The sequence below is a fragment of the Hibiscus syriacus genome, unplaced genomic scaffold, assembly GCF_006381635.1.
Source record: "Hibiscus syriacus cultivar Baekdansim isolate YM2019G1 unplaced genomic scaffold, ASM638163v2 tig00002919_pilon, whole genome shotgun sequence".
In the NCBI taxonomy this organism is placed as follows: domain Eukaryota; kingdom Viridiplantae; phylum Streptophyta; class Magnoliopsida; order Malvales; family Malvaceae; genus Hibiscus; species Hibiscus syriacus.
The window spans coordinates 1,420,513-1,445,706 of record NW_024061957.1 but is presented as its reverse complement, the minus strand read 5'-3'; the positions used below and the strand labels follow the sequence as shown (position 1 = coordinate 1,445,706).

The 25,194-nt window shown below is 34.4% G+C and overlaps 3 protein-coding genes, 1 long non-coding RNA gene and 1 pseudogene across 7 annotated transcripts; 2 read left to right on the top strand and 3 right to left on the bottom strand.

Moving 5' to 3' along the window:
* Window positions 1–161: 161 nt before the first annotated feature.
* On the bottom strand, window positions 162–1,718 carry LOC120163686 (annotated as a pseudogene).
* An 809-nt stretch (window positions 1,719–2,527) lies between these two features.
* Window positions 2,528–12,330, bottom strand: LOC120165600 (structural maintenance of chromosomes protein 1-like). The gene is made up of 18 exons (XM_039175082.1): window positions 11,638–12,330; window positions 11,299–11,535; window positions 10,977–11,210; window positions 9,905–10,143; window positions 9,000–9,266; window positions 8,624–8,894; window positions 7,704–7,828; window positions 7,338–7,447; window positions 7,141–7,248; window positions 6,940–7,079; window positions 6,539–6,628; window positions 6,255–6,463; window positions 5,197–5,366; window positions 4,408–4,517; window positions 3,925–4,301; window positions 3,372–3,623; window positions 2,935–3,162; window positions 2,528–2,823 (listed from the first exon to the last, which is right to left on the bottom strand). Exons 1-18 carry the CDS (start codon window positions 12,073–12,075, stop codon window positions 2,775–2,777), a joined length of 3,654 nt encoding a protein of 1,217 aa, XP_039031013.1. The 5' UTR covers window positions 12,076–12,330; the 3' UTR covers window positions 2,528–2,774.
* Window positions 12,331–16,209: 3,879 nt separating this feature from the next.
* Window positions 16,210–17,038, top strand: LOC120163092. Its single transcript, XM_039173106.1, has one exon. It carries the CDS (start codon window positions 16,260–16,262, stop codon window positions 16,764–16,766), a length of 507 nt encoding a protein of 168 aa, XP_039029037.1. The 5' UTR covers window positions 16,210–16,259; the 3' UTR covers window positions 16,767–17,038.
* A 3,556-nt stretch (window positions 17,039–20,594) lies between these two features.
* Window positions 20,595–23,012, top strand: LOC120165566 (thioredoxin-like fold domain-containing protein MRL7, chloroplastic). 4 transcript variants are annotated; one of them, XM_039175059.1, is made up of 6 exons: window positions 20,595–20,719; window positions 20,904–21,969; window positions 22,301–22,385; window positions 22,562–22,673; window positions 22,756–22,859; window positions 22,990–23,011. In XM_039175059.1, the coding sequence occupies exons 2-5, from the start codon at window positions 21,167–21,169 to the stop codon at window positions 22,857–22,859; spliced, it is 1,104 nt and encodes a 367-aa protein (XP_039030990.1). In that variant the 5' UTR covers window positions 20,595–20,719; window positions 20,904–21,166; the 3' UTR covers window positions 22,990–23,011. The 4 variants fall into 4 exon arrangements, with proteins under 4 accessions (XP_039030990.1, XP_039030995.1, XP_039031000.1 ...); XM_039175064.1 differs by having other exon boundaries at window positions 22,994–23,008; XM_039175069.1 differs by having other exon boundaries at window positions 22,971–22,991.
* An 813-nt stretch (window positions 23,013–23,825) lies between these two features.
* LOC120165593 lies at window positions 23,826–24,523 on the bottom strand. The gene is made up of 3 exons (XR_005519833.1): window positions 24,390–24,523; window positions 24,112–24,218; window positions 23,826–23,884 (listed from the first exon to the last, which is right to left on the bottom strand). It is a non-coding gene; the product is annotated as an uncharacterized LOC120165593 (long non-coding RNA).
* Between the last annotated feature and the right edge of the window lie 671 nt (window positions 24,524–25,194).

The following is a 25,194-nucleotide window of genomic DNA, read 5'->3' as shown; positions in this document are numbered from 1 at the left end:
ATTTATTATATCTATAAAGGAGAAATTTATTTATTTTTATTACGGTAACTCAATCAAAGAATAATATTGCATACAAATGATTTGATTTGTAATTTTAAAATCAAAGACCCAATTTAACTATTGACCTCAACCAACTGAAAATCGAAATCAAACTCCATGTTTCATTTTCTATTCTCCATTTTGCGAGAGGTAGCTGGAACGGTGGCTTCGGTTTTGTATCTATAAAAGGCCTTCTTGCACTTGTTCATGTAATTATGAATGGCAATAAGGATCTTGCCGGCTTCATTTATATAATACGAGTTCCTGATACTCTGTTTCTCTCCCCCTTTCTTTTCCTTCTCCTGCAACATCACCCGGTACGATCCTTCGTCCTCCGGTGCGAACTCTTCTTTGTATGTTACTTCCCATCCCACACCATCGTCACACCAGCCTGACCATTTTAAACAAAACATATATTCGAGTCAAACTGTAACCACGTGAATTCCATCTCTATGTATTGTTACCTGGTCTGCGGTGATTTCGATTTCTGCTGTTGCGTATGCTTTGAGATTAACTTCTGTTGCTTCGTTCTCCGGGGAGAACTCACCGTCGTTGATTCTTTTGAGTCCTACGTATTCGACTGGAAGGTTTTCCGGGGATATGAATCTATTTATTTTTTTCCGAGTAAATGTGATGACAATGGGAAATTAAGTATGATTTAAGCAAGAGAATAATGGACATTTCTCTTACTTGAGAAGAGTCTCTGTAACTTTCCCTGGTCGGGCAAAAATGGTCTTGGAATTCGCTTTATGAGTTGTCAGACGTGAAGAAACTGAATGGGATACATGGTACCATAAGGGAACGTTTACTATTATCTATCATTGTTTTGCAGAAATGATCAGTAATCAACCAGTCAATGTATATGCATATTGATTGTATCTTACCGTTCCATGGATGATCTCTGGATGTTCTTCGAGCATCGTCCACCATTTTCGATAAGCGGAACGTAGTTCCCTTGTGTGAAGTCCATGGAAGTCCTTCCAGTCGATTATCTAAACGATGGAGTCAGCTCCACCGGGTTCAAAGTTGAGGTCTTTGATACATTTCTCAACGTATTGAACTCTCCATCTTAAAAACTTTTCGCAATTCTCTTCTGAACCAAATATTTTATTTTGGTTGTCTTTCAAATCACCATACACATTCTAAAACAGAGGGCGACCTTCCTTGTCTATGGTTCTGAGGTAACTCACTTTTTCGAAACCGGGGCCTATGTTTTCTTCAATTACTTCATCGGCTTTGAATTCCCTCCGCCATATCAACGTCTTCTTAAGCTTCTCGAACGAGTTATGGACGCTGTAGTTTTCCGATTTCAAGAATTTCAATAACACCATATCGGTCCCAGTGTGGGATTTGCTTGGCATCAAAGGTACACCCCAGAGTTTGATCTCTTTCGGCTCACCCATCGCGTCTAGGGCTTCATTTTGGCAGGCGTGAGAGTCGTCGGGTTTCCCCAGGAGATAATTCCCTCAATTCTACTCCTCAATTCAATCAAAGCCTTATTCCCTTGAATGGCTCCCTCAAATCTACAATTCAATCAAAGCGTTCTTCGCTTTCTTTTCATCTTCATGATCAGGTAGAGTTCCCTCATAGTTTTCTTCGCCGTTAGCCTCATCGGCTCGAAGGGGCAACTCGTTTTTTATTTGATCGGCGTCCTGAATCTTGCCACTGTGCTCCCCCATGACTTTTGTTATTACAGATTTCGGTCTTTCTTCCGTTGAAAGAAATCAAAGAATTTTTTTTCAGACAAAGAAGAAGTTAAAGATTGAATGAAGAGATATGAACGAAAAAAAAAATGCTTCAATCGTTGTTTATCTGGTTAGCTCCAAATTTATGACAACAGGTTTCAAATATGCTTGATTATAGGCAAAAGCAGGTTTCTTTATTTATTTTTAACCAGTTAAAATGAGTCAATTGCATCATATGTCCTCAAAATATGACTCTCATTTTAAATTAATTCATAAACTCTTAAATATTAAAATTTCATTCCAAAAGTGAGACTATCATTCTAATTTAGTCTTCGAACTTTTGAACATTTTAATTTCATCCCCAAACTATGACTTTCATTCTAAATTAGTCCCCAAATTCAAAACATTCTAATTTCATCTCAAACTATACACATCTCTTATTAATAAAATTGTTGGACTAAGTTATATTATAATATATTTGAAGACAAAAAAACAAACTTTAAGTTAAACTATGACTGAAACTAATTACATAATTGGATGAATTTAAGGATAAAATTAAAATATTCAAAAGTTTGAAGACTAATTTAAAAAAACAAAGTTTAGGGATAAAATTAGAATATTTAAAAGTTTAAGAACTAATTTAAGATGACATTCATAGTTTGAAGATTAAATTAGAATCTTAAAAAATTTAAGGACCAATTTAAAATGAGTTATAATTCGATCTGTTAGAAATGGATGCTTGCATCATCAAATGAACAATTTTGCAAATCCTCGAAAATATATTTATATAAATAAAGCAGTACTTTTAAGAAGGGTTGCTAAACTCCTAGACCTAGCTGGATTGATTACTAATATAATTGTGTTGGCTACAATGGAAAGAGGTACAAAAGCCTTCAGTCACTAACTTACTGCCCAAGCATTTTTGTTCAGATACAAAAACATCAAAGATTTAACTGCGTAGCATTTGTTGTGCAAAGCAATCACACAGTATATACAAGTATTTTCAACATTGTACAAATAATTAACAAGCCCTGCAACCTGCATTTTCCTTCATGCCTCCCGGTATTTCGTCAAGTCAAACGTCAATGTTCTCGAGCAGCTGTAAAAACATGTCAGAGGATATTTATTTTATTTAGGATTGGTAAACTAGACTGATGCACATGCAATTTCACTGGATTATGGAAACAAGGTTCGGTGTCAAGTGCTTTACCCCATATCTGAATCCCGATAAACCCCGACCAAAGCCTCAGCCTTGTCGTAAAAGCTATCTTTAAGTGATATCACGATACTTTGGAAACCACTGCTGCCTTCAGTGTCCTGGCTCGCCCTTGCACCATCACATGATTTCGAACGGATGAATCCTGCTACTTTTGCAACGTTTAGGTTATCCAATGCAGCATCCACTTCATCCAAAATGAAAAAGGGTGAAGGCCGGTAGCTGAAACACGCATGCATGAAGAGAACCAATATTAGCTCATAATACAAATGGAAAGCCAATTCTCTCTGATCACAAATGACTTAGCCCATCTTTCCAAGGTAGTCCATCAGACCATCTTATAATAAGTTGAATCCACCGCAGCTCTGGCAACAGATTCAACCGACAGTTGAAAATGGAAAGAATGAATAATCTAAATCTCTCAGGTGTACCTGTGGATGGAGAAGAGAAGTGCAAGTGCTGCAACAGTTTTTTCTCCACCAGATAGTTGTTCCATATCCCTGAAACGCTTTGTTGGTGGCATAGCTGTGTATTTGATACCATGTAAAAAAGGATCATCCTCGTTTTCTAAGTTCAAATATGCTGTCCCACCCAATGGATGTGTACCACTCTTTGTTAGCTGTTTGTAGATCCTATCGATATTGCTAGAAATGTGGTTGAAAGCTTCCATGAACAACTCATATCTGCATAATCATCAAGTAAAGTCAATCAGGAAAAAACATTTGAGTAGACTACGGGTAGTTTCCCACGCCATTTGTCACTTATGCATATTAGTGATATTGCAGACCAAACAGCTTTCGAAAACCAATACAAGATAATCACAATCAAGAAATCAGCAATTCAGCAAAAAGTGCCATCTTATAACATGACATCTAGGCACCAAGTCTCAACGGGTTTAATCATTTTAATCACCATTTATCTCTATTAATTTTAATTTCACTATGTTACTAAGATCAGAGTTGCAACACATTAATGGTTTGGTACCTCCTCTGCTTAACTGAATTGTAAGCATCAGCTACTTGCTTCTCCTCTTTTCTGGCTAATTCAAATTCTTCAGTTACATCTCTTTCCTTCTCTTGCAGAGTCTTGTATTGATCAAGAGCCTTCAAATTAGGAGCAGTTCTTTCAATTTCCGACACTAGAGCATCAATTTTTTGTTTAAAGTCTGCCTCAATCTTGTCCCTGTCAGAAGGCCTTCGATCCTGCAGAAGAGATCGATTTAACTGACTAAAATCGTACTCCTTCCCATTTGAAGATTCAGTTTCCATTGGATCTGCAAGGATAGGAAGCTCAATGTGCTCTAAGTCACACTTTTCAATAATGTCCGCCTTCCGTTCATCCAGTTGATTAATCTGAGTCTCCTGTAAAATCACGAAACACATGTACAGGGCAATTTAATCAACATCCTACATATCCAAATATTAGATCTGATTGTAAAGAGAAAAAATAAAAGAAAGATCTTTGGACCTTAGAATTTATTTGGCGATTAAGTTTGGATATGGATGTTGTGGCTTCAGAAGCCTGCTTCTTCCATTTTTGAATTTCTTTTTCACACTCTTCTGACTTAGATTTCCACTCTACAAAAACAGAAAAAGAGAGACAAATAAACTGACATCAAATTATACATAATGATCAGAAGCAGGGTTCTGCAGATATTAAGGGAGACGAGCAGTATAAATGAATCAAAAGAAAGAAGCAATGACAAATAATTTCAGAATTTTAAATGGACAAAAAACACATGATAAGAGCTATTTGATACGAGCCAGCTATCATATACCATGTTGAATGTCACCAACTTCACTTAATCATTCTAATAAGCTCAGAAGTTATATTAGAAAACTATAAGAAATGCGGTTATAAAGAATCAAGTTAGGAAGTCTTAAGAAGTCATTTGCCACTCTTAGTTCAATGTTAATGACTTAATTCAGTTTTCATAAGCCTCTCACCTGCTGAGTAGGATAATCTATTAGCATACATCATGCATGTCAGTCTACACTGCACTGCTGAAACTAAAGTTTTCTATTTGTATTTACGGCTGCAATTGCTATTGAATAGCATGCCAGAGATGAGTCACTTAAAAACATGGCACATCATGATCTACAGAAGTAAATTATTAGATCCAAGTGTCAATTTACAGAAACATATTGATTAAGATCTGTGACCAAAAAAGCTCATTTCCTTGCAAGAACAATTGAAAGAATTTATAAACTCGACACAATATAAAAATGCACAATGAATGTATAGTTAAAACCATACCTTTCATTTCTTCCTTCCATCGGTGGATGTCTTCAGAAGCCTTTTCTGTTGCCAGCTTAACCTCAGCCTCTTTTTTGTGAACCACTTTTAAATCATTTTCCAAGGAACTGATAGAAGATTCCAGCTTCTTAATTCTTGATTCTACATCTCGCTTACGCTCATACTCCAACCTAGAAGTAAGAAAGAAGAGTACAAATCAACCAGCTGCTGCTATGCAATAGACAATAAAAAAGGTTGAATCAGCAAAACAGAAAAATCCAACTCCTACTTCCATTAGATTCTAGTCAGTCTCAAAAACAGAGCAAGATGTATCGTAGTAATCACAGGCACAAAACATTCACATAATTCAGCAGTATGCCCACCAAAACGAAATGCCCTGATCCAATTTAAGAACTGCCTGCATTTGTTACTTACCCAATGCCACCGTGCAACTTTTTACCAAAATGTTTCACCTTTCTTTAGGTTCACTTCTAATCAATTTCAGCATAATCAGTATTACAGTAAAAATAGCTCATTTCCATTCATAATTTTAGTCTCTTTATAAGGTATTAAAGGGAGCATTTTAGAGATCACGCATTCAAAGTTCATCCAAAACGTTGATATAACAAAGTGGTTTCAAACATTTAAACATGGTAAAAGGATTTGTATGCCAATGGTGTGACGCATCTACTACACTATTCTTTTGGTAAAAATGTATTGTTTTCTCCCTTTACTATCATTGTTTTACATCTAAACTTAATTTTTGGAGGTCTGCAGTGTTACCACTTTCATGCACAGTGGCATAACAGTGGATCACATAAGTAATTGGCACCAAATGAAACTAAAATAAATTCATATAGAGGTCTGCAGTATTACCACTTCCATGCTACAAGACTTTTTACATCTAACAGACATGCATACCCTCTAATGGCCGTTATGTAATGAAGAATGTAAAAAAAAAATATTTTCCAATATACATTTATGGGTCATCAGGAAGGTTTCAATCAGCAAATAAACATATATTAAATCAATGGATACACTTGCAATAATGAAAATATATGGAGAGAAAGAAAACATACTGATACTTCAACTTTGCAAGTTGATTACTCAAGCTAAGCCTCTCTTCTGCCATAGTCTGGGCAGCCTTGAGCTGATTTTCTTCATACTCACGGATGTTTGCCACCCCTACAGACTGACTAAAATTTTTGAACAGTCGATCAACAATTTCATTAATCCTCTTCTCCAGCTTCGTGATGTCTTTGTTCCTCTTATCAGTCACATCCTTCAACTGCCAACAATTAAACCATATAAGAGAAGCAACATAATACCAGAGAATAAAAGCATAATTGTCATCATAAATTACCTTTTGAACCTCAGGAGTTATATGTCCAATCCTATCCTTAATATTTTTCTTCTCCTGCTTCAAGCTTTTAAGCTTGTCTTCTATACTTTTCTGCAACAAAAACATTTTATGTTATGCATCAGATATCTCATGGAGATCAATTATAAATAAAAAGTTTAATAAACACTTCAACACAATCAAAAAATCATTAAAGTATCCAGTATGGTTCAGATTAAATATTGTCAGTTCTCGACCACAAACTGCATATATTACCTTCCCAAAACAAAAGGTGAAAATAAATTTACCTATGGAATCAATAGAATCAACAAACCATTATGAATAAAAAAATTGTTTCCTCTTTAAAACAATACAGAGAGAAGAAGGCATTCCATTAAAAGGGGCTGCTTATATATTACAGCTACCTTCTCAATATCAGCATACTGGATTTTCTTTTCAAGTCCACTAATTCTCCCAGATGTTTCAGACTCCTTTAGCTGCATTTCTCTAATTGATCCAAGTTCTTCCAACTCAGCTTCAAACTGCTCCTTTTTCTTTTTCAGACCTGTAAAAAAGTAACAGTTAATATATAATAAAAAGACTGAAAATTTATGCATGAAACCAACCTTCAATTTTCTTATCATCCCACTTGTTTGACCTGGCTTCCATTCCACCACTTGTACCACCAGTCATTGTACCAGACTTCGAGAGCAGAATCCCATCAACAGTTACAACTAAAGCAAGAATACAAGTTTATGGATTAACGTTGAATTCTGTAGAAAGGATCAATAACTACTAAATGAAAAGGATACTAAACATTCACCTTTAAACCTCTCTCCAGTCCAGCTAAGACCCTTAGCTTCTTCAAGGTCATCACAAACTAGAGTATTGCCAACAGCAAAAAGAACTGCCTTCTCCAAAGCAGGATCAAATTTATGAATGTTAAGTACACAAAATGTATATGCATATGGCTTCTTGTTTTTCAAATTTTTTTCATATATGATAAAAAGAAAACAGACAAGGAAGCGTCCCATTGAGGAAGACTAACAAAAAAATGAAGAACCCCAGTGGTTTGGAGTGTTCTGCAACTATACAAAAGATAAATCTGTAAATTGTGAAGTAAGATGGCATGTAGAAATGTTTCTCCCATAATTAGAGAACAACTAATACAAGCTTTGGCAAAGGATATTGGATCACATCATAGATCAGCTTTGCTGTGCCACCTAAAGTGCGTAACCTTTCAATGATTGGCTTCACACGTACCGACTGAAGTGGGATGAAAGTCTGAGGAGGAAGCCTTTGCTCTTTCAAATACTGTAAAGAACAATCAGGAATACTCAAACTTTTACAAGAACAATGGTAAATATTTAAAATGTAAAAAACCTCGCAACTGAAAACACATTGTCATGACTATATCACAAAGACACAAACCCAACAACTCTTTGAATTTTCTCAGCCTTCTTAAACTCATAGAAACCATACAAAAGGGTAAAAGTAAAGGAGCCACTTCCACATAAGCATGAATCATCAACACACAAGCAAATTTATATTTCAATTATCCTACTTTTTTCTTCTTTATTATCATTCCAACTTTAAAATGGGGTACAGGGAACAAGTGGCAGTATATAAATAAAGAGTTAAGACCGTTCTTAGACACACAAAACTATTACTCATACGCATATTGCATTATACAACAAAAATATCTGACCAGTATGCAAGAACTCAAGATGATGGAATAACACATGGTTCATTATGCATTCTTGTCAGGTTGGAGTAATTTCTCAGCAATGATAGTATCCCTGTCAATTTTTTACAGATGCATAAAGGGAATTTTTCCTGTTTCATGTACTATATATCCTGCAGTGTCAAAAGATTGTCAGAAATAAAGAGGCATTTTACCAACACAAAGAGAAGTCAGACAGGTGAATGATTTTCATCACGCGAAAGCATTCACATATATGCTCAGACATTTGAACAGTTCAAGAAGGGTCTAAATACTTGTATGAAACTATTATAAGTTCTTTTTATGAAAGATAAATACCAAAATGTTCTTAATAGAAAAATCTAGAAAACGAAATGATTAGTAGAGAACACAGAAAATTAGCAGACCTTAATACATTCCTTTCCAGTATTTTCATCCTCCACAACAACAGCATCCATAAATCTTCCCATGGCAACAGTGACAGCAAGATTGTACTTTTTCTGAGTTGGCCTACAAAGATCAGTCATGCGACCATGAACACCTTGAAACAGGCGTTTCAGAGTCTCAACAGCTTGAGACAATCTAGTATCCCTCTCATTTTCATATCGATCAGCTTTCAGTTCACGTAACTGATTTTCTATTTCAGCAATTTTCGACTTCAAGTTCTCGTGCTTGGATCTGCATTTCATGATTTTAGGTACAAAAAGTAAACATAGGCAACAGAAAAGACATAAGAATGAGACCACGATGCACCCAAATTAATTTATCATCAACTTCAATAACCTGGACTTCTGGTGTTTATCTTGCATTTCTCGCAGTTCCTTTTTAAGATCTGCAAGCTCACCCTTCTGTTTAGCAGAGGTATCAAGAATCTTCTTCAGTCTAGCTCGCATTTGGTCCTCCTGTGCTTCCAGCTCATGCTCCCTATTACTCAACTGTTGGAGATTTTCTTCCAAATTCTTTTGAGCTTCAATATCAGTATGTTGCTGCCTATCCAGAAGCTCCTTCTCATCTCTTAACTTGGCAGTTTTCATCCCAGCATCCTCCTTACTGAAATGTCAAGATCCCGAGATCGTCAGTAAATAGAAAGTAGCTTTGAACAGAATCATGTCTAACTCATGAAGTTTATATCACATAAGAAAACGAGAACTAGTGACTGGTGAGACCGCTCAGAAGGAAGGCATATATAAAAAAGTAGACATCGCCAATGCTTTAATTAGGTCGAATGAAAACAAATTGAAAGGTTCAACAACAATTTTAATAATTCAAACAAGTTAGTCAATGATTGATGAAACCTATTTATAAGAATTTGGAGGAAATTTTAAATCATGGAAGAAAGAAAAACATCGAACTCCAACCTGCACAGAACCAGATAAAATCATTGTGATCATTAATAACAGAAAAATCAAGCAACACCCAGGAAACAGATGTAGGTAACACATTTTCTTTAATGATGTGATAATATGAAGGGAAACAAAAAGACATTAAGGATAATCCAGCAGAAGTAGATGGAAAATGAAACAGAAACATTCAATCATAAAAAAGAACCATGGTACAAGGACCAAAACCAATTCTAAGGTTGAATTTGAGGGAAAACAGGTGTTTTTTTTTAATTTCAGCCACAATAAAATCCATGAAAGCATGGAAACTAGAGAATCATGTCTCACAAGGAACCCAAAAGTTCTTACATTTGGAAATACTCAGTAAGTTGACTGTCAAGCAAAGGGAGCTTCCCAGTACCATCACGACTTTTTTCATTTAAGTCTTCCAACTTCGCAGTCAAATCTTGTATGCCTCTCTGTAATTCTTTTATATCATCACCATGTTTCCTCTTTTCTTCCTTTTTTCTTTCAAGCTCCTTTCTATTACTCTTGATTTTTGAATTTATGCGAGACTTTTCTTCATTTAATTTCATAAGCTCTGGTTGCTGCATTCAGAGTAAAAAAACAAAAGTACGGCCTCTCTTCAACTCATTAAAATTACAGATAAATAAGAAAAGATGATTAATACTTGGAACTAGCTACACAAGAAGTAATCATTATAGATATAGAAGCACGAGGATGCACAAACAAGAAAGAAGGCACGCTAGACATAGAAACTAATACAAAACATTTCAGGTGAGGAGCAAAGAATAAAAGGCAATCAAAGAATTATGTTTATCACAGACAATAGAGAGAATCTTATTCCCACTTTAAACAACCTAAACAACCAGACTTTCAAACTCTATATTGAAGCTTACACCATAAATGTTGTTCCACTGTCTTCCAGCTTGAGACATTGTCTTACAAGAGGAAAGTGGCAGGCAGTGCCCTTAAAATATTAGAATAACAGCTGAGTTTTTAGCACAACCTACATTAACTGTCCACCCAAGCATTTATGAAGATAATATGAGAGAAGGCCATGGCAAATGATGACATTTTTGCCACATGAACAGTTCATACCAAAATCACTTTCGAAGTGCTCAAGCATCTGTGCAGAGGAATTTGTTACCTTATCCTAGAACAAATCACCTAAAATTGAGATCAAACATCATTAATTGGAATAGAAGTCCTACACGTGAAAAGAAACAACCTAGTTACCACAGAATTCATGGACTAGGCAATGGCCTCCTATTACCCAAAATGGGCTCCAATTCAAATCCCCCATTCCCAACTTAACCATCTAAAGAAATATTCCAAAATAGCTTAAACAGGCATTCCAACGATACCAGACTGCACAGGCTCAACAGTCAAAAGAAAAAAAAGGCTTTCACAAACTCACACTTTTATCAAGTCTAATTCTTCTCTCGGAAATCTTTTTTTCACACTGAGCAATCTCCTTTAGGTACTTAGCCTGTTCCTTCTTCTTTTTGAGTGCTTCAGCTTCATAATGTTCTAGCTCGTGCATTATATCCTCGCGATTCTTCTTTTCAGAGTCGAGGTCATCGGCAAATTTGTCAATGTCCTTCTCTATGTTATGCAATTGCCATAAATAATGCTCTTTTTTCAAAGATTTCTGCATAATTTTTTTAAACCATCAAAAGGATATCATAATGTCCAAAAAGTAAAAGCAAGATTACGCAAATCAAAGGTTTGGATTAAACCAGCTCATCTTGCAAGCGGAAGTGCCTCTCAGCTTCTTCCTTCTGTTCTTTCTTTTGTTTTCTCTCCATCACGATTGTCCTCTTCCTCTGATAAATAAGCGCTGATTTTTCTTCAGCCCTAGCTTTTTGCTCTTCCAAAGTCTCATAATCCCTCTTAAGTTCTTCAGAACCCGAAATCTGTTCGAGCAGCCCCGTAAGTTCTTTGGGATTTTTTGAAGCAATGGACTCGACATCACCCTAAGAACACAATTTTTCCACCAAATTATACCATTATGTCTTACAAATTAGCTTAACTTCACAGAAATGGGGAAAACTATTTGAAGGGTGAAACAAAAATACCTGAAAAACAAGAAAATTTCGGGCCTTAACGAGAATACCAAGTGATCTTAGCTTTCCATTGTACTCATCCCAGTTGACATTACTGCCATCGATTTGATACTCGCTACCGCCAGTAGGGAGGATGGTACGGGTGAAACGGAGTTCGGAACCACCGGCAAGTTGGTAAACTAATCGCACAAATGCACGTCGGCCACTTTGCTCCTTCTCACGGTCGTCGAAAGCATAGATTAAGTCTCTGAGTTGGGTTCCACGTAGCTGACCAGTTCGGACTCCGAGAACAAAGCTTATTGCGTCCATGAGATTCGACTTGCCGGCCCCATTCGGTCCAATAATGGCAGTGAAGTCAGAGAAGGGACCTATAGTTTGAAGCCCCTTGTAGGACTTGAAGTTATTAAGCTCTAGTCGAAGTATTTTTCCTGGAGAAGTCAACGATGGCATGGTTTTTCACTTTTTTCGGTTTGGAGTTTTCTGAATTTGGACCAGTGATGTTAGGGTTCTGATGAATCAGGGTAGAATGATAAAAATGGTGTAGGTTTTGTTTGGAATGGGGGAAACGTGATGTAATTTTCCGGGAAAGTTGGTGAACATGGGAAGTTTTAGGGATTCAGTGGGAAGAGAAGTGGCGGGAGTAGAGAAATTTGGGGGATTCTAGAGCGGTATTGGGGTTTGAGGATACTGAGACTACAAAAATGGCAGAAGAATTTTACTTTTGATGGGCTTCTAGGATTTACGTTAGCCGTTGAAACAAAAAGTACTTCATATATTGGCCCCATAGATTTCAGGCCCGCTTTTAATTCACAAACATTTTAATATTAAATTTTATTTTCAAATTCAAACAAGACATTTGATCGTCAAATCGTAAACGTCATGATGACGTGACACTTTTTCTTTGTAAACTTTATTTTGTATGACTTTATGATTAAACTTTAAAATACTTCAATTTTATAACCTAAATTTTAGTTTGTGTATAAATTTTTTTTTGGTATCCCAAGGGGTCTAATCCCCTGAGATATTGTCGGGCATAAAAGGTGGGGACCTCTCCCAATAAGATTTTTTGTATCTGCAAGGGTTCAAACTTGAAACCACTTGTTTAAGCGATCAGAACCCCTTCCACTCAAGTCAATTTTTGTTAGTGTTTGTGTATCAATTTAGTGCTTACAAAGACACGTCAATTTCTTTGGCTATCGGTGTCAGTCAAACGTCATTTAACTTCAATAGTTATTCTCAACAAGATATGTATCAAAATATTTGTATTTCACCATCTTTTTTTCCTTTAATTATTTTTTTTTCACAAAATTCACTTAAAATCAACAAAAGTCCGTTAGTGTTGTTTGTCTTTATATATTCAGTTAAACGTTTTGATGTTCTGATCTCTTTTAAAGACTATTTAATGAAACTGATTTGGAGGCATATAATTTTAAAAAAATAATGTTTATTTTATGAGATCATTCAATAATTTTTTATTTTTTAATGAACTTTCAATACTTATTATACATTATTTTTTATATAATTACTGATTTTTAATTTATTAATTGACTAATTTTAATCAAGTACTGCAGAAACGAAGACAATGTCTCCAATTTAATTTAGCCCATTTACAAATATCAAAATTCGACTGTCTGATCTATCTCTGTCAGGCGAAGAAGCTTCAACCTAAATCTTAAGTGCATGAAGAATTTACACTGTATTTAAAAAAATACAAGAAACAAATGTTAATATTATTAATAATTTAATTTTAAAATTTAAAACTTAATATATATATATATATATATATTAAATTGTTTGTGAACTTTTTGAGTCAGATATCAAGTAATTATCTTCAACTCATTAATAACTCGAGTTGAATTCGAACTCAAATAATGAACTTTAATTGAGTTAAACTTAAATAACTTACTATATATTTCATCTTATTTACAACTTTAATATTCTCCTTGGAAATATTAAATAATTATTTATAATATATGAATATTTCATCCCCATATATTTAATTTGTTTTTAAATCATCTCCAAGTAATTTTAAACTTTTTAAATGCTTCTAATTGTTTATAAACGTATGATTTTATGTTAGGGGTGAATTTTTAAATTTTTTTGAAGGAAATGGATTTATAAAATTCTAAAGATAAAAATAAATTATCAATTAAAAATATAAAAAAATAAAATATATATTAATTTAATTTTTTTTTAAAACTACTGTCTCCACCCATTTCTTTTCTGTTCATCCCTACTTTTAACATATGAAATGAGTTCTATCAATATCTCAACTCATAAAACTAACGTTGAAACACATTCAAACCCTCCATATATTATGTTTGTTTTTATGGTTACAACACGAGTGTTTAGTTTGATATGACACGACAGGAAAAAGTACATAAAATATAAAATAAAACAACTATAAATTTGTAATACTTTATATATCATTATCATGTTTATAAAAAAAATGTTTTTATACTTTAAAATTTGACAAAACTTTCGAGATAATGTTCTGAAAAAAATTAATTCACGAGATAAAGCACTCCCAAGATTAATTACTCAAATAAGGTGAAATCCACAGTGTTGGTCGTAGGTCGCCATGCCTTCCGGGCGACTTACTAGGTCGCCATGTCTTCCCGGCGAGCTACAAGAGATTGCATGTGCCATGCACGTCCCAACACGCTGGGCATCCGAGGCCATCCGACCGAGGCCATCCGAACGAGCTATGCGAGGGCATCTGAGGGCAACCGAGCGAGCTATGTGAGGGAATCCGAGGGAAGCCGAGCGAGGGTATGTCGCCCGGAGGACATGGCGACCTACAAGGTCGCCCGGAGGGCATGGCAACCTATGTGTTGGGACGTGCATGTGCCATGCAACACGTTCATTCTCTCTGTTTGAACAAGGGTAGGTCGCCCGGAGTGCATGGCGACCTACAAGGTCGCCCGAAGTGCATGGCGACCTACAAGGTCGTCCGGATTGCATGACGACCTACGGCCAACACTGTGGATTGCACCCTATTTGATCAATTAATCTTGGGAGTGCATTAGCTCGTGAATTAATTTTTTTCAGAACATTATCTCGAAAGTTTATATTCTTTTTAAAACAATTTAATACTGATAAAAAATATTTTTCATACTTTTTTAAACGATCACTTTAAAATATATATTTTCATATTCAACTTTCTCAAATACAATTTTTAGTACCATAATATATGATTAGACTCATAGATAGATCGAGATGACAAATGAAGATAGTTATCATATGAAAATTTAAAATTATTATATATTTTAATTTTATTTATATATTTCCTATCAAAAATTTATTTTAATATATTTTAAAATTCTATAAATTTATATATCTTAAAATTTTAGAATTTCATCCCACATAAGATGTTAAGGTACCGAAGTATGACCTCCCTCAAAAGGGTCAAGGGTGCAGTCGATTTGCAGGTTCCAAGGGTACACGACAATTAAATTGAGAAATTTGGGTTTTGGCCCATTTATTGAGATGATAATTAAAACTATTATCATATTATATTATTATTTTCGTAAAATTTTAACGAAAATTCAACGTAAGGAGACTAAAATAAAAGTAAAATGTAATGTCATATATAATTTCATAAACAAGTAATTAAATAATCAAAATAAAAATTCATAAATAAATGAAATATATAATAAATAACTTATCCTACTTTTTTATAAACGTCAAAAAGAAAAAAAAGTGTAATCTTTGTCTAACTATATAAAATTATCATATTTTACATGTTTTAAAAACAAATCACAAAAAATTATATGATAAAATAATCAAATGTGATATAAGTGCATAGTAAAAATGAGAAAACACATATTTCAAAAAGTGAACAAGAAAACTAAGGGGTTGTTTGTTTGCCTCTTAATAGAATCATTCAGCTCTGAATACTGAATCGTTCAGCATTTAGTGCGTTTTTTTCGCACCTCTGGATGATTTAGTGCTGACTGATTCATCAAAACAGTGTTGAATGATTCATCACAGAAGTACATTCTGAATGATTCAGAGCCATTATCAAACAATATGTCATATTCAAAACTAATTCGTTCAGAACCTCTGAATCGTTTTATATTTGAATCATTCATCGCTTAATCATTTTGAACTAAACAAACAGCCCCTAAATAGATAATAAAATGACTAAATTGTGATATAAGTGAATAGTAAAGGGACTTTTTTAACGGGATTGGACCTAAAACTTTTGTTTTTGTTAAAGGACCTAAAACATTACATGAGCGTTGTTCAGTCATTTAACATCTCCGTGGCAAACTTAGTAATTTCCTTAATATGCAAGGCTAATGATTATTCTCTTCTCTATAAATGCATACAATCCACCAGCTTCTCATTCTCCGCACTCCACACCCATTTTCTCTTATCTCAATCTCTCCCCGCAATTCTTCTTTTCTTTCTCATTTATAAATCGCGACAAATTTAATTGTATAAATCCAGATTCCGGTCACTGAATCTGAACCTTAATTTGTTGTTATTTTACCTTCCTACCCTTTACCATTTTGCCTGCTTATTAATTTACCCAAACAACCTCATTTCTCTCGGTGGCCCGATTTTTATCCATCTGATACTTTTTTATTATATATATATATGGGTGGCTAATTTGTAGTAGATATTTGATGCTGACGTGGGGTGCATCAAATAAGTCGCAACAAATGAACACCAAAACGATGCGTCACCCTCCCCGACGGGTTACCGATTCTATGCCCAACAACAACAGTAAGCGCAAAAAGAGAGACGGTTTAGACCTCGAAAAGTTAACCCCTCCTCCGCCAACTAAACCGCCCATGCTAGCCGCCGCCGCTGCTCACCCGGTTCTCCACAACCAGCTCCTCGCCGGTTACCTAGCCCACGAGTTCCTCACCCGCGGGACGCTCTTCGGCCAGCCATGGGACTCGACACGACCGTTACAGACGACCGCCGAATCCAGGAGGGCTATCGGAGGAAAAGCCGAGCCGAGGGAGAGATCCGCGACGGGCGACGCCGAGCCGGATCCGGAGCCAAAGTTGAGAGAGGAGAACAAGCGTCAAAGGTACGTTGAAGTGGCGAGATTGCTGAAGACCGATGGGACCCACGTGCCCGGCATCGTCAACCCGAGCCAACTCTCTCGTTTCTTAGAGATGTAAGGTTGTTTTTTTTCCTACGTGGCGACATCTCTTTGGACGTAGGTTTTTTAACCTAGTGCCAAAGTTCCAACAACGAGATTGAATTCTTGTTAGAGCACTCTCCGTCTTCTTCTCCGTCTTTGCTCATACCGGAGTTCTCTGTGCAATATACGTAGCCATAACTGATAACTCGTAAGCACAGCTCGTTAGTTTTTCTTTTCTTGTGCTGCATTTGATGTTTTCGCTTGTATTCTGAATGAACAATTCAAATGAAAATTTCGGATCCGTTTCAATGTTTTTAGGTAAATCAAAACTCAATACCTTTGTTGTTGTTGTTTAAGAACAGATCAATCTCAGTCTGTCGGTATCCATCGAACAAAATTGCTTTTCAATCTCATTCAAATCAATCAATATCCGACGTTGGTTTTAGCTAATCTAGTAAATAAAGTAAATCTACAAAAATTCGAGATTTCAAAATTGTGATCTCTTGGATACATTTTCTTGATCGGTTATAAAATAATAATTCTCTTTTTAATAATCGAAACAATTCAATGAAATGTTTTATATCACATTCTTAAATTATGTTTAAAGATATCAAATATATTTCAACAACACTTTTTTTATTATATAAAATAAATAGGATAACAATTTAACTTAAAATCAACTTATTTTGACTCGATCCGATCTGATAAGGTTCGATTTTTAAAATAAAAAATTTAGGTTTGGTTCATATTTTATAAAGGAGTTAGGTTAGGTCGGGTTTAGGTAGATAATGAAAAAACATTGAGTCGACCTGAGAGTAATTGTGTAATTTATTCAAATAAATTTATAGATAATTTCTATAATAATCACTTTCTCTATTATTTTTTAATTAAATCCTTATTTTATATCGGATCGAGTCGAGTTTGATTTGTACTCCAAAAATTTGAATCCAGTCGGAGCCAGGTAAAAGATATATATATTTCAAGTTAGAGCGAGTCGGATAAAATGTATATATTTTTTGGATTATATTGAGATTGAATGGAGTGTACATGTTTTTATTAAGTCCGGTCGAATTAATCAAAAACTCTACCTAAATTGACTCGTTGCCATCCTAAAAGTAAAAGACAGTTTATATGTATAAGGGAATTCCAAATTCCTAAAGAAAATAAACCTACCCTCTTAAAAATCCATTTACACACATACATATAATTACTAAAGAAAATAAACCTACCCTCTTAAAAATCCATTTACACACATACATATATATATATACATATATATATATATATATATATTACTTTTTAAATAGTATTTGTCATTATTAATGTTGTATTATTAAGGTTGTTATGGTTAAACTTTTAAACTTTGAATTTAAATGTTTCTCCCTACTTTTTCTATAGAACTCTTATATTTTAGTACAAGCCAAGCGCTTCCAATAATCAAAGGATTTTTTATTATTCTTTGAAGTCTCGAGATTAAATACTATGTATCTAATGATATGAACATTCATTATTGAAAGTGAATATTTAGAATTAGGTGGTTTTTTAAATTATAGTATCCTTTTAATGACAATAAAAAGAACAAATTATTTAAATCTACTAAAGAGAACAAATTATGTCAATTAAAAAATTAAATTTCAGAATTAACCGAAGGACTAAAATCATAATTAGACTCAAGCTAAAAGCTTGAATGATTTATCTTATTTTGTTGAAGATTCAAGGCAAATGCAGTTAGCTAGAAAAGGCAAATGGAATGGCCTCCTCGGCTTCACATTTACGTGTCCGTGGGACCCATTATCTGACCCGAATATGATCCGATACAGTAAAATTGTCATAAATAAAATAATACCACTTGGGGAAACTATTAATTAGTAAATTAATTTTATTGAATCCCCTCTCTTTTTCTTTTACGCTACACCTAACCCTAACCCTAATCCTAATTCTAACCCTATTAAGACTAAAAGTTCGAAACAGTAATTTCTCCTCTCTTCTCATTCGTTATTTCCCTTTTACGCCATCTTCCTCTTCCTCTTCCGTTTCTTCATGTTTCTTATCCTTCTCCGGTCGTTTCAAAAATGGCCGTACCATATTGGACCTCAAAATCTCAATATGAAGAATAATCAACTAATCGGATCTTAAACTTTAACGTTATTGATACAATAGATATGATTGAGAGCATTCGATCGAGTCGAGTTGAGTTGAATAATTTTTTTTTAAGTAATTTAAATTGACGAGTCATATTTTATAACTCGAACTTAATTTTAAAATATGTTGAATCGAGTTTAAGAAATTCGAATCAAATCGGATTGTTCGAGTTTTTATCAAAATTTAATTATATTTATTTATAGTGTCATGGTACGTGTTTATTTCACTGTTTTGATTTTTCTCTAATAATGTAAGACACATACACACATATATATATATATATACATTTTTTCATATTCTTTTCATATTGTAATATTATTTAATATATCACAAAAAATCTAAAATTATAAAATATATTTACGATATTATATTTTAAAAAATGTATTTTGAGGATAAAAGACTGATGAGAGTTAAAAGGAATCAAATAATTGATGTGAAGAAAGAATTTATAAATAATTGTAATAAAAAAATTAAATTGAGTAAAATGCAAAGTTAAATTGTTAAATAAAAAAAAATATTTTTAATAAAAAAGAATCGAAGTTACATATGCATTCTATAGTAGTAGAGGAGCATTTGGTTTAAATTAAATAAAAAACATATAAAATACATAAATCATACAAAATTGGAAGACTAAATTGGAAAAAATAGAAAAATTGTTATCAAAAAATAAAATTGAAACTATATATGTATCCTACTATGATTTAGGAACATGTAGTTCAAATTTGGTAAAAATTTGACTTAAAATTAAGGAGGAGTTGAATGAATAGAAAATCAGGGACCAAATCGTAAATCCATTAAAATACTCATCTACATTTTTTATTTCCCGAGTTTCCCAAAAATTTAAAATTTCGACTTAACTCGAATTCAAAAATCGAATTTATAATTTAAGTTTAACTTGAAATTATTAAAAAATAATTTTATAAGTCCAATCGAATTTTACTCATTCCTAAATTTCATATCCAAAAAAGTTTTAAAAGTTTTCATCTTGGGATTTGCTTTTCATTGACGCCGAATAATAGCTGGTTTGGGAAATTTTGTTTGGATATAAGGTTGTGAATGGTTAACAGTTTGATTTCTTAGCAAAGTAAAAGTTTGGATTTTAAGTTAAATATATCTAGGGGTGAGATGGGTCGGGTCGGGTCGGGTCGGGTCGGTTTTTGGTCCATCCGATCCTACCAGAGAACAAGGAGTCATCCACCTGAAATCCGACCTAAACAAGTTTTCACCATACCCGATATTTAACTTAAAACCCCGACCCGACCTAAAATAATAAAAAATATTTTATTCAATAAAAATAGTGATTTAATTGAAAAAAATAATATATGAATGAGTATTATTGTAATTATTTCTAAATATATAAGATAAAATTATATATTTTTTTAGGTCGGGTCGAATATTTTTCACCATAAACAAAATCCGACTCGACCCGAATATCACATTTTTAAAAAATTCGACACAACCCAATCCGAACCATTTTTTAAAAAAATAATCTAACTCAATCAAATCGAATCGAATTAGAACCCTTCAGATTTAGGTAAGAACCCGTCGAATTTGGATTATATGCCCATCCCTCAATATATCTGACGCAATAATATTATAAAAATGAAAAAATATAGAAATAAAATAAAAGTTATAGAAAAGAGGACGCTCCTTTTTAGCACAGTAAAACGGCACCGTTGTACTTGGATAAGATCATAAGAAAAGGGGAGCGAGGTTTTGGGTTTTGCTAACTCGTGGCTTCTGCTTTGCTCTTCCTTGCTTCTCCATTTTTCAGTTTGATGAATTGGAGCGTTCCATTTCTTCAAATCCTTCAAAACCGTAGCACAAATCCTCTCCAAAATATTTGTGGTAAGTCAAAGTTAATTTTCAATTACATATGTTTATAAAAAAAAATGTGAATTAATGTATGTAGAATTGAGAAAGCAAATGAGTTTCTTATAAGCATGCTGGATGATTGCTGTGGTTAAAAGTTAAGCCGTTGATTTACATGATGAGCTGCCCACTTCTGATTACTTATTTCGTTTGCTGGTAGGGTTTCTGTTGAAAAGAGTATAGTATCTCAGCTGGAGTATTGGCTATTTTGGATTTCCATGATTGATTATGATTATTGAAAAAGGGGTCAATTGAAATCCTGAAATAGAAGCAAATTCTGGGAAACTAGTTCTGCTCATCATTATTACTTTGGTTGAGATTGTTTCTGTATGCTCATCTTTATTACTTTGGTCGAGATTGTTTCTGTATTCCTTTGCTAAATTAGCTCTTCTTTCTGCTAGGAAATTCTTTGTTGTTGAGAAAATGTTATCCTTTCAGACAGGTTTTGTTTCCAAATCGTTTTCGCCTATTTGTGTTGTGAGAAACGATCGTAGTTCCCGTAACATGCTGCCTATTTCTAATGTTACTCTTTGTCATTCATATGACATGAGGCCCGTCTTTGTACGCCAAAGACGTTACTTGAAAACTTCCCCTTGCTTTGCTTATTCGAGAAAATCCAATTCCGGTTCCAGCCCTGGCCCTGACCCTGAAGCTGGCTTGAAGTCTAAATCTAAAGCTGAAACGGGAAACCAGAACCAAAAGTCTGTATTTTCCCATAACAAAGATGAAAATCACGATAAAAGCTTCCCGAAAACCATTCCTAAGAAGCCAAGGCGTGGTCGTAGGAATGAAACGGTAGCTGTCGAAGATTTTATTCGTGACTCACTTGAACAAACATTTGAATCAATCCGGCGGCAGAATCCTGAAGTTTTTGAGAATAAGGAAAATGTGATGAAGGATAGACTCGAAAATGAGTTCGATCGTGACAGTAGCAGTGATGAAGATAAGGACGAGGATGGTGAAGTTGGTAAAAGAGGAAAGAAGATGGTGGTGGAAGAGGAGGATCCAGATTGGCCTTTAGATGCAGATGTTGGGTGGGGGATTAGGGCATCAGAGTACTTCGAGCAGCATGCTATTAAGAATGTGGTGGGTGAAGATGGTTCCGAGATTGACTGGGAAGGAGAGATTGATGATAGCTGGGTAAAGGAGATTAACTGTCTCGAGTGGGAGAGCTTTGCTTTCCATCCAAGTCCGCTAATCGTTCTTGTATTTGAGAGATACAAAAGGTAACTCTTTTCGTGTCAAATTTATTGTGTTACTGTTATTCTCTTTCAAATGACACACGCTCCAGTTTTTGGAATATTCTAGCGTTATGACACAAGATATTTGGTTTGCGCTTGTGTATAAAGTTTTTGCTAATTAATTTTACCTGTTGTTAGTAAGAGCATGCAGACAAAAAAGGGCTCCTCCGGATGCATGATGCACAACTTTAATGCATAAATATGTTTTATCATGTTTGTGCTTATTATAGAGGCGAATGCTTTTCTAATATCTGTCATAAGCCATATTTTAATTACCGGTTAATAAGGGGAAAAATCCATTTAATTTTGTTGACAGGGCAACTCACAATTGGAAGACTTTGAAAGAGCTAGAGAAGGCAATCCAGGTATATTGGAACTCCAAGGACCGATTACCACCTCGGGTAAGAATCTTTGCTTTGTCTTTTATCTGAAAATACTTCATGTACAAATTACTCCATTTGACTGCTTGTGAAAGCGAATTGTGATATATTTTGTTAGGGAAAGGTCCAATTTTCCTTTAACTATTTTGTATTATTTATCTGCCAATAATAATGCCTTCGAATATTCAAGAAAACAGGCAGTCAAATTGGATATCAATATTGAGAGAGACTTGGCATATGCCCTTAAAGTCAGGGATTGTCCGCAGGTTTTATTTTTACGTGGAAACAAGATCGTGTACAGAGAGAAAGGTTGGTGTTATACAAATTATTGCTCTGTCAAATTGCTCTTAACTCCTTTATTTGATGCTACAACTTATTGAGGGTTTTGCAGAGTTTCGCAAGGCTGATGAACTGGTCCAAATGATTGCTTATTTCTATTATAACGCGAAGAAGCCTGCATGGATTGATGAGGCATCCATGTGTAGACCTTATTAGGTTTGTATATTTTGACACTCCTAATTACATGCTGATGAATCGTACTTTGTTCTCGATTGTTTTGCTTCTGCTTTTGGTTGGGATAATAATATCTGTAATCCTTTTGACCAGGGATCTTATATGCTTCAAGGCAGGTAATCCCCAAGCCTTATCCTTTCTGAAGATAAGGACACCATTATAAAAAGAAGTTGACTTGGGGAAGCATGAACAAGTAATGAATCATCTTTACACACTTTTGATTTCTAAACATTTGAAGAATCAAATCTTACACCTGTACTCGAATATATGTCGCATTAAATCAAATACGAGTTTATATTTAAAATGAATATCCCAGCCTCTGTTATCATACAAGGTCTCTGGGATGTGGGAGACATAAATAAAAGAAAATAAAAACGAAAAGGAAGAATAACTCTTATTGGTTTCTGCTAAGTAAAAAGAGTCTGGTACACTAGCTAGTTATGGTAAATGTTTATATAACAACCAAAAGAGCCCCCCCCCCCACCAAAAAAAAAAAAAAAAATCCTCCTCAACTCAATTGTTATCCCCTTCTATTAAATCCGAAGCATAACTAAATTGGGACCCTGCTTCGGAAAAAGTATCCGAGTCTGTGGCTTTGGACCGCCTCGAGCTTCCTTCACCAACCAACTCTTTCACCTTCTTTCGCTTACTTTTCTTTGGCTCTTTCGAGGTCGACTCGGTAGCTTGGGTCGAGTCCTTGGGTTTTCTAGTCTTCTTTGATTGCTTTGATTTGTCTGTTTTCTCCTTTGTCGAAGACACGCCACTCCCGTTTGTGGATATAGTGCGCTTCGATGATTTTGGCAGTTGTGGCGTGTCTTTTGCTCCAGAACTTTTATCCCTTAAACCTTTTCGGCTCAAAGTATTGTTATCTGTAAAATTATACCCAAAACAATGATTGCATATGTACAAATGAATCAAATGATGCAACCAAAATATTTCTTGTTTGTACCTCCAAGAGCTAAAGGTGGTGTCTGAAACCCTCCTGTTGGTGTTTGAAACTCATTCATCTGCATGTAATTAAAGAAAAAAGAGTCAGAAATATAACCATTCATCGTGTTGACAACTTATTTTGTGGTTATAAGAACAAGGTGAAATACTTTTACTAAATAGCTATGGTACTCGAACATGGATGCAAGTATCGAACATAGGATCTTTAGAGGTTATATCCATCAATCCAAGTGTAAGGTGATTCATGAAATAGTAACGTAATTATAGTTAGATTTGAGTGAACTACCCAGCTAGGTTTAGACTGTACTGTTGAAGGACCATCCCATCCTATATGAGCCACGTGCTTTACATCTGTCGGCAGACCAATCTGCATTTCAGGCTCTTTTTCGCTTTCTGCAAAAACAAGTTTCACCCATTTCTTGCCATTATTACCAACAAACTCAAAAACCAAACTATTCCAGTGATTGCTTTGCTCTTGGGGTCATATATATATGTGTGTGTGTGTGAATGTGTATATATATTTCTGCATCTTATAATGTCGTAAGGAGAGATGGAAATACATACCAAATATGTGAGTAAAGTATTTAAGACCTTTTAGCAACCCTTTCATCATTTTTTATTTAATGATATCTAAACTAAATCAGCATATGGAGGTGGAATAAATCAAGCTTCAAATCTGAATCTGAAAACTGAGAAAAAGAGAAAAATCGTAATAATATGTCATATATTCGGATATCGACGTAGGCATGATCTTTCAAATACACGAAAAAAAAACAATATATCCGTATAGGATTCTTGAATCCAGATAACACAATGAAATATTTTTTTTCTTACAGCTTTGGAACATTGGCTCTGCTAACACATTTCACCTTTAGAGAAGGAACAAAAGGTCGTGTGATACAACAAGCATGCATGGTTTTCATGCATGCAAAAAACACATGCAGGTTTGCAAAGAATATAAAATGCAAGGGAGGGGAACAGTAATTTGTTTCTTGAACCTTAAATAGAAGAAAAATAATTTAAAAAAAAATATAATATTGGTTCAGAAAGTTGGACTGTTTAGGGAAAATGAGTGCTTATTAGGAAGGAAGGATAATTTCTGTTTTAAGGCAAAACGTGCAATAACTCAATGGAAATGCAATCTAAAATAACAATGACTTAACGATAATTTAGGTTTTAGAATTATCAGAGGTATATTTCGGGAGTTTTTACCAAATTGTCTTATTAAGAACATACAGATTATTGGGTCTTTGTGCTATTTCCTGTTTTTATTTATAGGATACATTTCTTTGGGGTCAAATCCTTTTTATTAGTCATCGTTTTAAGTATAAATTGTGAATTTAGTCTTTGAATTGTCAATCCTGCTCAG